At 38.5% G+C, this 13,799-nt stretch overlaps 3 protein-coding genes across 6 annotated transcripts in view; 2 read left to right on the top strand and 1 right to left on the bottom strand.

The window, feature by feature from the left end:
- The window catches only part of LOC136051374 (uncharacterized), a 397,884-nt gene that overhangs the window by 302,144 nt on the left and 81,941 nt on the right, over positions 1 to 13,799 (bottom strand). The window lies entirely within an intron of this gene.
- Positions 1 to 13,799, top strand: part of MAP7D2 (MAP7 domain containing 2) — a 74,138-nt gene that overhangs the window by 45,016 nt on the left and 15,323 nt on the right. For all 4 annotated transcript variants that reach the window (XM_065741433.1, XM_065741434.1, XM_065741431.1 and 1 more), the window contains exons 4-7: positions 5,446 to 5,560; positions 8,471 to 8,581; positions 9,832 to 9,954; positions 12,762 to 12,910. In XM_065741433.1, coding sequence (XP_065597505.1) covers positions 5,446 to 5,560; positions 8,471 to 8,581; positions 9,832 to 9,954; positions 12,762 to 12,910 — 498 coding nt within the window. The remainder of the gene's footprint in view (positions 1 to 5,445; positions 5,561 to 8,470; positions 8,582 to 9,831; positions 9,955 to 12,761; positions 12,911 to 13,799) is intronic.
- Positions 1 to 13,799, top strand: part of RPS6KA3 (ribosomal protein S6 kinase A3) — a 162,601-nt gene that overhangs the window by 144,129 nt on the left and 4,673 nt on the right. The window lies entirely within an intron of this gene.

Below are 13,799 nucleotides of genomic sequence, written 5' to 3'. Positions count from 1 at the left end.
GCTTTGCTTGCCTGCATGATTTGTGCTGGAGTAATTGGGGTGGGGGTTGTCAGAGATGAGTGAGGCTGTTCCAGGTCAGAACCAGAGATCTCATCATTGAGGTGCCCCATCTCCTGTAATGGCCTTTTCTGTGTTTGCCCGGAGATAAATGTGGGAAGGAAGAGTAAGGATGGTGATGAAGCTGAGGCCCTAAGGGCATTTCAAGTTACTCACTGCTCATGAGTCATTCTGGACATTTGAGGTTGTCTTTACTGGAATAGCCTTGAGCACATATTTCCCACCCCTGTGGATGATGCACCCTGGCCAGTGAGCTGGTACACTACAGCGTGCGCTCAAGGTTCCTCTCTTTAAGACTGGTATACACTAGGTGGGGACTGGAGCACTGATTTTTTTTTTTCCTGCATATAAAGTGTCTGAAATGCCACGTAGGTTTTCTTCTGTGCTGTAAGTCTGCCTTATTGGTTGGTTTTTATATCTTCCTTAGGTCTTTTTTTTCTCTTGCTTTTTAACACAACAGATGGCAGTGCAGAATTTTGACAGGAACAGTTTGTATAAATCTCACTCTAAAAAACGTTGTTGTGTCTGTAAGAATTTGAAAGGTAAATGGCTATTAAACCATGGGGATTTGTTTGCTTCCTACGTTACAGATTTCTCTCCTTGGCTATTTTGCATGAGAAGGACTTCTCAAAGAGGAAGCAACCAAAATTTATTTTGCTTGCTTTTTCTGCTTCCCCTGCCAGGGAGGAGGTAGTAATTTTCAAGTCTGTATTAATGGGAGCGGAGGTATTCTGGCAGAGTTGTTCTCCAGGGTGGCTGGAGCTTCTAGTGGAGTGTGACTGAAGTGCTTCTGAATCCTTGGGCAGAAACTGAACAAATGCATCAGAAAACCATACTTGCACTGTCTACATTGACCACACCTTTTGTATCAGGGGAAGTCTTCAGTAACAGCACCCCTCCCTCCATATTATTGTTAAAGCTGCCCCCTCCTTTAGGATTACCAGTCCCTGAGCCTTGAGGAAGGAGGTATGGTGGTGTTCAGCAGCAGAAGGCATTAATGAATTTCCTTTTAGTAGCAAGCAGCCAATAGAGTTGCAACTAGATAAAGGAAAAGCTGGTCCTCATTTGCTTAAATTATTATTATTTTTTTCCCCTTTTCCCATCTTAAAACTCTCATGTGCTTTGGAAATACATTGCACTATGCACTCGATATTAGGAAGTCTGTTTAGTAGCAACGTTCTTCTCTTTCTTGTATATTCCATGATGTAATTTGAGCATTGTTTGTATGGGCCATTTCATGGGTAGAAGTGCAAATAAGAGTTATGACATCCATCTAATCGAAGATTTGTTTTTAATAAAGCCATATGATTTTGTTAAACAGGAAATTGGTAAAATTAATACTGATCCTACTAATACACTAAAATTTATCCAAACTGATACTAGTATAAAAAGGTAGACAAATCTAATCTGTTCCAGCATGCAAGCTCAATGTTAAATTGATAAGAACGTCTCATAGTGCTGGGGAGATGCTTCTTAGTTAGATTTTTGTTGTGGTGTGCATACGTTATTTGTTGCATTTGAGGGAAAAAAAATGCACTTAAACACAAGATATAAAAATCTTAGAACAGCGTAGCATCAGTTGTTTAATTTTCAAACTGTAATATATGGAATTAATATCTTTCAAGCATTTTGTAGTCATTTATGTAGTGAGTGAAGTTCAGTTATGCAAGTAGTACAGAAATGTTGCTGACAACTGGTTGGAATTGCTATGTAAAAGCAGTCTACTGATTGCTGTGCAGTGGACGCATGGAGAAGAATTGAGTCCTTTTCCTAATAACGAGCATCCTCCCTTTTGCACTCTGCTTCCTTTCTGCCATAACTGCTGCCCCAGCTCTCCAGGTACAGTAACAGAGTCCTCTTTTGTCCTGTTTGTTTTCCTTAGATATTTTTCCGTATCTTTTCATATCTTACACAGACAAAAGAGGAGTACTTCTGTTCAATTATTTGTATACTTACAGTTAGTTTTTGCTTTTACTTTTAAAACTCAGGCAGTCAAAATTTGTTCTGTTGTTTAGTCTGAGTCATGAACATGCATGAGTAACTATGGCTTTTGGAAAGTAACAAGTTTACTGTAGGCACTAGCAGTAGATGTCTCTCTTTTTATGGTGTTACTTGTTCTTAGTTCAACCTATGTGCAAAGCTTGTCCATATATATATAAAAAAAAATTGTGTATATATGTATATGTGTATATGTGTATATATATGTGTATATATGTGTATATATGTATATAAAATTGTATATATATATGTATGTATATATATGTGTATATATTGTATATGTATGTATGTATATATATGTGTGTGTGTGTATATATATATATATATATATATATACACAATTTTTTTTTTTTGAGGAAGTTAATTGCATCTCCAGTGCAGAGATTTTTCTGTCTATGGCATTAGAGTTCCTAAATGAGGGTCAGATAGTTTGGATATGTCTTTAACGAGGTAATGTGCCTATGACATAGGAGGGTTTCTGTGCAGTGTTTGCTAATGAAGAAATGGTTTGTCTTGCTGTTTAGTGTTTGTCATAATTGAAAATTATTGGTATATCTATTGTTTATGCTGTGCCTCTGTGCATCCTTGTTATTGTCTTTGGCTTTCTAGTTCTAAAATTCAGTTTTGTGCTCATTTAAAATGCTTTTTAATAAGTCCTTCCTTTGTGCAAAGGGTTTTCATATTGTTCTTTATCTAGCCTATATCTGCAGAGTTTCATTAAGCTTAATCATTATGTTCTATAGTGCCGTAATGAAAGGCTCTTTGCAAATGAAAATAAATGATCCTCTCCACATTGTGTAATTGAAGATTTCAACCTCAGAATGCGAGTGATGTGAGCTTTCATATATGTATGAAAAATTGTCTTTCTTTAAGCTATTTCATCATGCATTCTATTTTTGAACTCTTATTTATAAGAACTATATTTTTATAGTAGGTGCTGTGATTGTATTTTGTGGTTTGCAAACAGAAGAATATTGTTGGTACTTTCTCTGAGCAGTGTTAAAGAAAATCATTAATCACGCAGATGAAACATGTCTGCTGTCATACTATATTTTTTTTAATTAATGCATGAGAATGTTAATTAGGTTACAGGGGGAAAAGATGATTTTGTAAGATTGTGTTTTAATGGAAAAGAATTGGGAGGGTCATTTTATGTTGAGTGTGGGTAGAAACATAAATTGGAGTAAAATGTCTAGTAGATAAAAGTAATGAAAAGAAGCTAACTGCAGAGAGCTGGTGCTGAAATAACAAGCTTGAAAAGCTAAGTACAGAAAAGGGACTGAAATAGAATGAAATTAGTGTTGAAAAGTGTGAGGGTAAAAGTGGAATATGTGAACTTGAAATACCAAGCCAGCACACACAGATTTTAAATGTGAAAATTTAATCACCTAATAGTAGGAAGGAAAGATCAGAACAAACTACAGGAATGCAAAGACTGGAGAATTACTTCCAAGGTTACCTTTCTGCATCCAAATTACAGACAAGAAGCAATGGGATATTCAAAATATGGCATTCTTTCCCGTGGTGTTACAGAAAAGTCAGTGCTTTAGCTTTGTGATGCTTTGTATGTCCACTTAAGTGGGGAATAAAAGGACAATAAAAGGCAGATAATGCATTTACATGGTATGCCTGCCTGGACACAGATGACACAGAAGGAATGAAAAAATGGGGGAGGGAGAAGCAGCTGCATGATTTCAGCAGTCTTTGCCCAGTGTACCTGTGAGCTAAAGATAGAGAAGGGTGACAAAACTAAAGTGATCTCGGAACATCAGCTTCTGGATAACTGCTGTTAATGAAAGCCAGTGGCTATAGACAGAATTACAGGAAGGTAACACAGATTTTGTAGATACTTGCTTAATGATTCCCAACATGGTAGTTAATTGGAGGTGTCTGATGCTTGGGTCTGATCTTCTGAAGAAGCCCTGTTAGAGACTGCAGGCTCCCCATCAGTGTGGAGACAGTAGGAGACATGCTTGAACAAAGACTGACAATTTTTGAACTAAAATATGTCAGGGAAAGGGGAATGTTAAGAACTTGACCAAAGTCATGAGTCAATGAGAAGGAATAATCTGGCCAGGAGATGCAGAAAGGTTTTCAATGCAGTTGAGCTGAGTTGTCAAAAAGAGCTTGGAGATCGTGCAAGGTAGTGGTAGCAATGGAAGGGGATCTGATGTAATCACAGAAACGGTGTTTCTGGAGTAAGAAACCTACATGAGCAAGAGTTTTAAGTGATTAGAGTGGGCATTTTGTGCTAAACAGGAGGAAGGTAGTAAATAATAGGACTGAGAATACTAAGAGCATCAAAGGGGTTAAAAACCAGCGGAGCAGCAGTTGGAGGCAGCAAGAGTGGGCTCATCTCTTATGGTTGAGATTGGATTGTCAGTGTGTAGATGAAGGGTTTGCCAGATGTAAAAGAAAGGAGAAAGGTGTTAGGTGTTGGAATGGTGGATGGAGAAGAACCAGGGTTTAGCTGCTTGAAAAGAGCAGGTGGAAACATGCAGAGATCCTTGCAACAATAAACCATAGATAAAGTGGTAGAGGGAGGAGATGGAAACAAAACCAAGTGGAGATCTGTGAGACTTAGGAGGTGGTGGAAATGAAGTATGACCTAGCTGTGAGTTAAACGTAGGGTAGTATTTGGGGAGAGAAGGAATCTTCGTTTTGCTCTTCCCCATCAGAAAATTCTATCACATCAAGCCATGGCGAAGAGCATGAGGGTGGAGGAAAAAAAGATAGCTCAGTACAGGGTGATCACAGCATGTACTAAGAAAAATGCGCAAGAAGAGGAGAAGGGGAAAAAAAAAACAAAAGCTCTTAGATGCTTAGGCTATAAAGAAGGCAGTGTAAGAAAGGAGGGAGTTTCCTCAAAAATAAATAATTAACTAAGCCATCCTGCAAACTAACCTACTTTGGGTTTGGAGTGATCATTTATCTGCGTGGCTAGGAGGAGCCACTGGCATTGCAGCAATTTAGCTGTACTCAGGGATGGAAGAAATCCTGAGGTCTGCATAGACAAGAAGGAGTTAATGCTTGTCGAGCATTATTCTTATACAAATTAAGTCCAGAGCGCAGCAGCAGCAGCCTCACCAGCAGGAGCAGATGCTAGGCAGTGATGCAACCTGTGTTATTTACTTAGGCCTCTGTAGTGACCTCAGTGGCTTGCAGACAAAGGATACACAGATCTGGAGGTAGGTAACATACTGATGCATTCTTTATTTAGTCCTTCTTCTTCTTTTGGGAACCAGCTCCTGTAAACATTTTAAGTGGAGCAACAGGGGAACAGCTTATTTTTTAGCTTATAGAGGGTTAAAAAATTTAAAAAAAAATTTAAAAAAGCTCTGAAAGAACTGGTTTAGTTTGGTTTCACTGATTTTGTACTGTTATAACCAGGAACGTTTAGAAGCCATGATGCGTCGGTCCCTTGAACGCAGCCAGCAGCTGGAACAGAAGCAGAAGCGATGGTCGTGGGGAGGAGCACTGGCTGCAGGCTCAGGAGGGAGAGATGGTGAGTGAAAGAGGCTGCCTGCATTGCAGATCCTGAAGTGCAAAACGCGTGAGGCTGTGGAGATAGTGAGGATGATGCATTCTGTAGTTAGTGTGGTGCTGCAGGGGCTGCCGCCTTGGGGCGTGAGGAGATGCTTTGTAATTGCTTGCCAGGCTTCCTCTCTCTAACACTTTCTGGGAAGAAAGGTCACTCCTAACTTCAGGAATGCAGATCGTTTTAATCTAAATCCGCTTTGAGGATGACAGATGCTAAAGTCAAAATTTGTGCTCTTTCTCCCTTACTTTCTTCCCCCGCATTGTCCTCCCACGCACATGGTTAGCAAATATAATACTCACCAAAGGGCTAAGTGCTGGCCAAACCTTGAAAAGATGATCTGTTATTGTTTGGTACTTCTAAAAACCTGATAGGAATTTCTGCATGGCTATGCAGCATCTGCAGTTTAAAATAGTTTTGAGGGTTTTTTTTTTTCTCTCCCACGTATTTTTTTTGCTGTTGTGCTATTTGATTTGGCTTCAGAACAGATAATTTTTATTTCATAATCTGTCATATACTGCTTTTATATTTCAAAAGTATGCATGTTTTCTGTTTTAAATCATGGGATTTATTTAAATTGGCCAAGTTTGAAGAGATTGTAGTCATAGGAAAATATATCCATGGTTGGGTGATAACAAAATACCAGAGTTACTCTTTTTTAAACAGTATGTAAATATATTTAACTCTAAAATGGCAAACTGTTTCACAGGAAATTAAATACATATGATTAAAAAGAAAGGAGTCTTTCATGAGTTGAGAAAGAAACCAGATTGTCTTTGTGATGCAGTTTGTGCTTGATTCCACCTCCCCCAACTTATTCAGTAATTCTTTCACCTCTTTTTGCTCTGATCTCTCTGCTGTGTAGGTGAATCAGAAAATACCCCACCCCCTGTTCTAGGTTTAGCTGCCAACACCCTTCCTCCAGACCCCGTGACCTCTACTGCTCCTGCTGATCCCTTCAATGGTATTTCAGAGAATCACAGTACCATCATGTCTCGTTAATAACTGTTCTAATCACTGTAGTTCATCATCACCGATCTTGTCCTTCCTAACCACTGTTTTCTTATTATTTCAGTCTGATACTCTACAGCTTTACCCTTAGTTGATGCGGACCAAGTGTCTTTAAGTTGCTTTTAATTTTGCCATGGTGGAGCAGTGCATGCCTCACATTCCACAGTAGAGGCATCTCATGATTTTCCCACTAACTGTAGACTGCTACAACTCGGATTCTCATTTTTTGTTAATTCTGTGGGCACTCTGTGTTTGTGTGTGTATAAATATATTATAGTTGAAATATACATCTACAGGCTCTGTTTAAAAAAAAATCACTGTGAGGAAAATATGTTAAGGAGATGGTGTTTCATCAGAACAGCCCCTTTTTTCATATCAAGGGCCTTTTTCTGCAGTGTTTTGAAAACGAGCAAGCTTGGTATAAGCAGCTGTGCTGTGTTTTCAGCCTCTTGTAGTGGATTTTGGCAAAACTGGTCTCAGTAACAAACTCAAATAGTGGACTTTGAATAGGCAATCATATTTTGTTTTCTTTTGTGTTATTTGTTTTGTCATTGTTTAGTTATTTTTTTTTATTCTCCTAAAAGGACTGTGAGAAGTAGATGAGTATTACAGGGTTAAGGATGAATTGCATGTAGGATTTCTAGTTTCAATATCAAATGATATTTGGTACTTGGCATTTTAAAAACATAATGCAGCCTGTGCTTTAAGAAGTAGGATCCTCCTCTCCCAGGAGAAGCTGGGCTTGGCTGTTCCTCCTTCAGAATGTTCCCTTTTTGGTTCTTGGGCCCATGCTCTTACAGAATTACTTTTTCTGTGCAAATAGGTTGTGCACAAGCAACAATTAGCACAAAAGTTTTAGAGAGATTTGAGTTTGCAGCTGATGTAGCACAGTGGGATTGTACCTGTACTTTAAAAACGGGAATGTAGAGAATGGTATTGTGTACAATGCAGTTGTAGGTGGAGGTAAGTCCTGTGGACTCCACTGAGGTGAGGCTTTTGTGGGTGTCATAGTAAATGCAGTAGCTTGGGGGCTGTAGGTCTGGAGCTGCACATATGCCTTTAGCTGAAAGTATTTTTGTCTGAAAGAACAGAATTCAAATTCAAAAGATAAAGCCTCTGCTTTTCTGTATTTCTGAGCATTTCACAGTGATCATCATCGGGCACTGCACAATGGTAACTGTTGAATAACATTTTTCTGTCATTCTGTTGGATAAATGGTGAGGTAGGAAATGGGTATTGTGCTCAAACAGGCTGTCAAACAGTATTTCAGACAAAATAACAGGAAAAAAACAACCAACAGGGATGGTACCAAAGAGCTGGGTTTTTTCCATTTTTTTTCTTCTTCTCGAATACGAAAGTCTAACCAGTCACCAACAGAGTGAATGAGATCTCATTGTGTGAATGCACAAATGTTGACTTTTTCATTTCTATATTAGAGTAATACCTGAAGTCTAACCCAGCTTTACCAGACTGAAAGTAGACAGCGGGTGGAGGAGGGAAGGTGAGGATCAGAGCCCTCATGTGCGCAGTTTGGGTTTCTAGGTAACTTTCTGCTTGTGCTGGCATTATCCTCTGTTGGAATGGCTTCATTCAGCAGACGTTGATACGCAGTTATTTGCCTATGGCACCGTAACGCATAGGCTGTTGTATAACTGAAATGTTAAATTCACAAGCAGAAAAGTCACATTCCAAAGTCTGTCCCAAAATGCTGGTCCTCTGGCAGTCAGAACACACGTACCTCAGGCCTTACTCTTTCAGTGCTGTGATCAGCAGCAGGGCCATGAGTACAAATGCAAGGTTAATTTTGGGAGTTGATTATCAACACTGTGATTCGAATGCAAATATCTTCAATGCGTCTCTCTGCAGCATGTGACAAACTTTCAGCTTCTACAATGAACCTGCCAAAGCAAATGGAATCGCCAATCAGTAAGCGCCTCTCCTCCTCCACAGCGGCAATAACACATTCCCCCGACAGAGGCAAGTGAACATGCTGCTCTCCTGCCAGCATAAACCCTCCTGCTTAAAGCAATTCTTCCCTGCAACTATCTGTGCAACTCTCTTATGTCTATTATTCAAAAGACATCAAACATTTAGGGGATTGTATGTTGAATTATTAATCCGAAATACAATCAAATAGTTGAGTAGTCTGTCCCAAGGCTGCGCTGCCTCGCTGGAGATCCTAGGTTAGAGACAAACACTGTGGGTTGGTTTTTTTTTTTAACTGTAGCAAACAGGGTTGTGCTTGCTGTGACTGCAGCATTTCCCATAATAGTACAGCTTGTGATTTTCCAGCCATGTAACGGAACCTGCCAAATTAGACGTGGCTGGACAGTAGGTATGGACTGCACCATTGGCAGCAATACATCCGTGAGCCTCTTGGGAGTCCTGTCTGGTGACCAGAGTTCCTGAGCCCTTTAATTTGATTTGAAACTCTGATGCATGAGAAGCTCAGCAAAAGATGGTTGTCTTGCAGGATTAGTGGTTACTGAACATTACTGAGAGCTGGGGGATTTCTCCTGCTGTAAACTCTTGCATCTCTTTCATTTGTTTTATTTTTTCACACCATCTTCTTTTTAACTGAGGAAAAAAAAAAGGAAATGACAGTAAAGGCTTATTTCGAAACTGAAAAGAGAAAGTAAAATTGATTTCATTTCTGAGCTTCTCACTGAAAATTCATCAATAGCTTTGAGATTATTGCAATAGGTGGCTTTATTTGCATATAATAAAAACATCTATAGATATATTATTGATGCTTTTTTTCCGTGGAGTAGAAAGGAATGCAGGCATATTGTATAAGATTTATATAACGCAGTGAGACTGCACATTTTAAATGTGTTCCAACATGATTTGCATGCTAGTGAGTAGCTGCACTGTTAGACCAAATGTTTCACCTTTTCTGTCAAGGTAAAAAAAAACAAACATTTCTCGTGCTGAGTCATGAAAGCCACCATTTTGCAGAATGAAATATTCTACTTTGTAAGAACAAAATGCAGCGTAGGCTTAACCTTGCTACGTTTATTGTACAGGTTGAAAACTAATTCAAAGTGATGAAGGAACCAGAAACCATTTTTCAAAGGGAGTGAGAATTTTCTTAAAATACTTAGAACTCAGACAGCTTAAGACTCTTTCATTTAATTTAATCATTCCATTGTTTTGTTTCTGTTATTTTTAACGTAAAGTTTTATGTTGCATTTTAAATTATATTTTTATTTGCTCCCATCCTTCAGCTCACCGCATGCATCTTAGTCCAATGGAAAACTTTATTGTTTCTCGACTGCTGACTCCCACACAGTCGTCTTTAGCCAGAAGCAGAAGTACCTTAATGCTTTCTGAGCAGTACAATAATCCAGGTAAAAATGTGAACTACTCACTTTGAAACCATTAAGGTATGTTTTTGATTGTGCTTGAGTAGCTGCTTAAAGAAATGGAATACTGTGAACCAAGTGGTTATTTGTTTGGTAGCACAAAATAGACTGTTCTTGATAGCAGTGTATTGAGAAAGCTCATCATCTTGTCTTTCTTGTTCTGAATGTCTCCTAATAAGAAAAACATAAAAACATAGTGGTTGTGCAGATTTAAAATTAGAAAAAGAAAAAAAAAAGATTGAATAAATTACACTGGTTTCAGTGATATGCTGAAAACTGCACATATTCATTTTGAAACAGTTTTTTAGAGCAGTGTGTGACACCTCTCAGAGCAAAACACAAGGATTTCACTGACACATTAATGTTATCTCCTTTTATACCCAAGTCGAATGTAGAACAAAATTCCCAGTGTACCGTTTGAGCCTTAACTATTTTTATGGGGTTACAGTTCTTTACTGTTAAATCATGTTCTGTCTTCAACTGTTTGTGTGTGTGTGTGTGTTTTGTATGTGTATCTATACATACAAAGTACAAACAGAGTTATATTTACTTAAAGGAAAATAATAGATGTGCTGATTTGGGAAGATATCTGTTCCAGAAGTTATTCCTCTTCAAGAAGCTAAAAATTAGAGATGATAATTGCCGATCTTCTCAGTATCTGGCAGTCTTGGAAAATGAGGGTTTTATTAACAACTACAAAACTGATATTTCCAGTCCTGCTAATACTAAATACAGGTCCTGCAAGGACCTGCCATTGAGCTGTTCCCCATTAAAAGGTTATACCTGCACATGGTGTATGCAGAAACATGAAAGCATTCAAAAACAAAACAAGCACCTATACACCTCCTTACAGAAGGAAACTTTATTTTTTGTCAGACTGCCATCTTGATGACCAGTGTTTTTGTATGTCATGATTGCAGGAGGCTCAGGTCCTGCATCTGTGCTTCTGTTGCAAGGCCTTGTAAAGATGAATTAGGCAGTAAACATGCTTTCCTTTATGCAGTGCTTTGTTGCAGTGAGTAGGGACATTGTTATGGAGCCACTCTGAAATGACCTCCCTTGTAGCTGCAGGAAGCAGAAATGTTGCCATACAATACTTTGCCCATGAGAAAATTCCCAGTTTACTTATTGTTCAGGGAGCAGCTACTGCTACAACTGAACAAAAGCCAGCTCAAATCCAGGTCAGTATATTTTGTTGAAAACGTTGAGGTGAATTTCTGGGATCACCTACAGATGTTGCTTTCTGTGTTATCTTTGATGGATACTGCAGAAATCAATAGGGACGTTCTTTGTCCTTCTCTGGTCATCTTGCCTGTAAACTAACAGCCTTATCTCTCTCTTCATCACAGGGTCTTTAAAGTAGCATGCTGGCATGTCTAACAAGGATGCCATTTGGCCTACAGGTCACCTTTTCCCTAAAGTGAAACTAGAGTGTGCATTGATTGTTTTGTCAGTAGTTGTCAGCAAAAAGGACTAGGGAGGATCTCTTGCTTAATGTGTACTTCTTTCAGTAGAAGTAATGTCCTGAACAAGGAATAGGGTCCTCCCTTTTCATAATCACCTAGCATGCTCTTGTGATTGTGTTTGGGTCAAAATTGCTCTGCTCCTGCACGTTCTGTAGGTTTAGAAATGAGGATCCTTGGTTTTATGACTCTTTTCTCAAAGGTATTGTGTTATTTATGTAACTCTTAGTCAAGACATTCAGATAAAGCTGAACTATGAGAGTTCAGTAAAATATGTTTTTCTTACAGTTGAAGTAGAAATTCCTTAAGCAGCAATCAAGTTTCTGAACATTTTTCTCATCATTCAGCAAACTTGCCAAGATGCTAGAAAGTCATTTGAGGAAGCCACGGGCCCAGTTAAGCTTGAAAGTGTGCAAAAAATGCATCATAAGAGGTTTTACAGTACTGCCCCCAACTTAAAATAATAAATAAGTTTCTTTCCTTCAAATTTGAGTATAATTAACATTCTTCCAATGCCAGTCTCCTTCTTGACTTACTTTGAATAACATAGGAATGCAAACTATCACACGATTAAGATTTGTGTCACTGCTTATTAGTGAAGTGGATGTTCTGTTGATAGTTTTTTGTTTGTGAAAGTTTCATCTCAGCAATATGAATGAAAAGAAAAAAAAAACAGGAATAAAATATCCATTTTTTTTAAATCCTGTTCATATTGCAAAAGTAAAAAGGAAAATCCAGAAAGTGTTGCTCTGTAAACTGTATCTACCACTAGTAACAATAACTGAAATACCTACAGCAGAATTTAGTGGAGGGTTTCTTTGAGAATTTAAGGTATTACTTTGAAAAGCAGTTGAGGTATTTAGAAGCCTTTGCTACATTTAAGCTTTTTTAAAAAGCAAACAAAACCAATCCTTGTGCTTCTGTCACCCTTCCGGTTTTTTGGTATTTGTTCAACTATTATCCAGCTGAAATTACGTGCTTACTGCTTTTGTCATCTGCAAAGGAACTGTGAGTTTTCAGAAGGGAAAAGAATTGCAGTCATAGTCAAGTGATTCAAAAAGCGTATGGATAAGAAAGCGATGTATTAGAGATGATAGAAAAAAAACCAACTATGAAACAACCCTGTAAAATGTTACTTTCAACTGAGGCATTATTAGCAAATACGGGACCACAATGAATCTGTTCCACAAAGTGATCTTTTTTTGACAATTGGAAAACTTGGAAACAATCTTTGAACATTTTAACATAAAAGTATGCTGTTTTCTCCTCTCCCTTGCTTCCTCTGTCTGTGCTCCCTTTTGCTCTTGCTATTGTGCTATAACTCTTTAGTATTCCATATCTGTCCTCGTGTAGCACCAGCTAGTCCTCTAAAATCTCCCTACAAGCCTTCCCCCACCCGAAGTACAGACAGGAAGAAGGCGACCTCACCCTCCACTCCTGATGCTGGGAAAGGGGCAGCTGCAGGTGAAGTGACTCAGGTCAGTTTGGAGTATTTTTGAATTTACTTCTGCATAAACCGATGGGACTTTGTGTTGTTACCTTTCACTTGGCATCACTTTATTTTTATGACTCTTTTATAGGAAACAGTAAGAAAGTAAGACTTGGGCTTTGTAACGTTTTGATATCTTCCTTCTGCTGGAAGTCATTGTTAACCAGTGGTATCTAGAACAGGAACACCTTTATTTTGAGGGAACTGAGAAGTGTGGACTTCTGGGAGTGGAGGTGACAAACAGGATTTTTCTGTATAAGTCAGTCCAGTCATGATGGTTAACTAGCAAGCTTCACATATTTTGTAAACTTGCTAAAATTATTGGCAGTTCCTATTTTCTACACAAATTGCTTAACTCTCCCTGTAGGCATTTTAGATGCTGTTTGCATGTAAGTCATGTTTTTGATCTGCTGTAGTTTCCAGAAAAGTAAAGGCAAGTCGTTCACCTTCATTCAGTCTATGCAATGAAAGATAAGTTCTAGAAAACTTTTGTTAGGGCTGTGAGTTTATGTTTTATAAAATCCTGTATCTTCCAGTAGTTCATACTAAGATAGGAGGGTTTGTACCATCTGAACTGGATGCAAGTGAGATGACCAGAGCTGAGAGCTGAAGGTTTGCATGATTCATGCTGTTATACCCAGCAGCATTAATGTGAGATGCCTGCTTGTGCTACTGACTGTGTCTGAGAGGCCATGCAGTAAGGTCTGGATTGTTTTGAAAACTCTGCTCAGTACTATTCTCAGCCCTCCACCAAGAGCTCTTGGAGAGGAACACTCAGATATGACTTTTGTTATTTGCTCCTTGTTTACTATATTAATGCAAGACTTGACTTATTTTTAATGTTTATGGGAAGAAAATGCACCTCACTTGTGAGCTGC

The sequence above is a fragment of the Cyrtonyx montezumae genome, unplaced genomic scaffold (genome assembly GCF_038088225.1).
Source record: "Cyrtonyx montezumae isolate F1298 unplaced genomic scaffold, pur_monq_1.0 scaffold_3, whole genome shotgun sequence".
NCBI classification, from domain to species: domain Eukaryota; kingdom Metazoa; phylum Chordata; class Aves; order Galliformes; family Odontophoridae; genus Cyrtonyx; species Cyrtonyx montezumae.
Note: the sequence above shows the minus strand (reverse complement) of the source record. Positions and strands in the feature narration are given on the sequence as shown.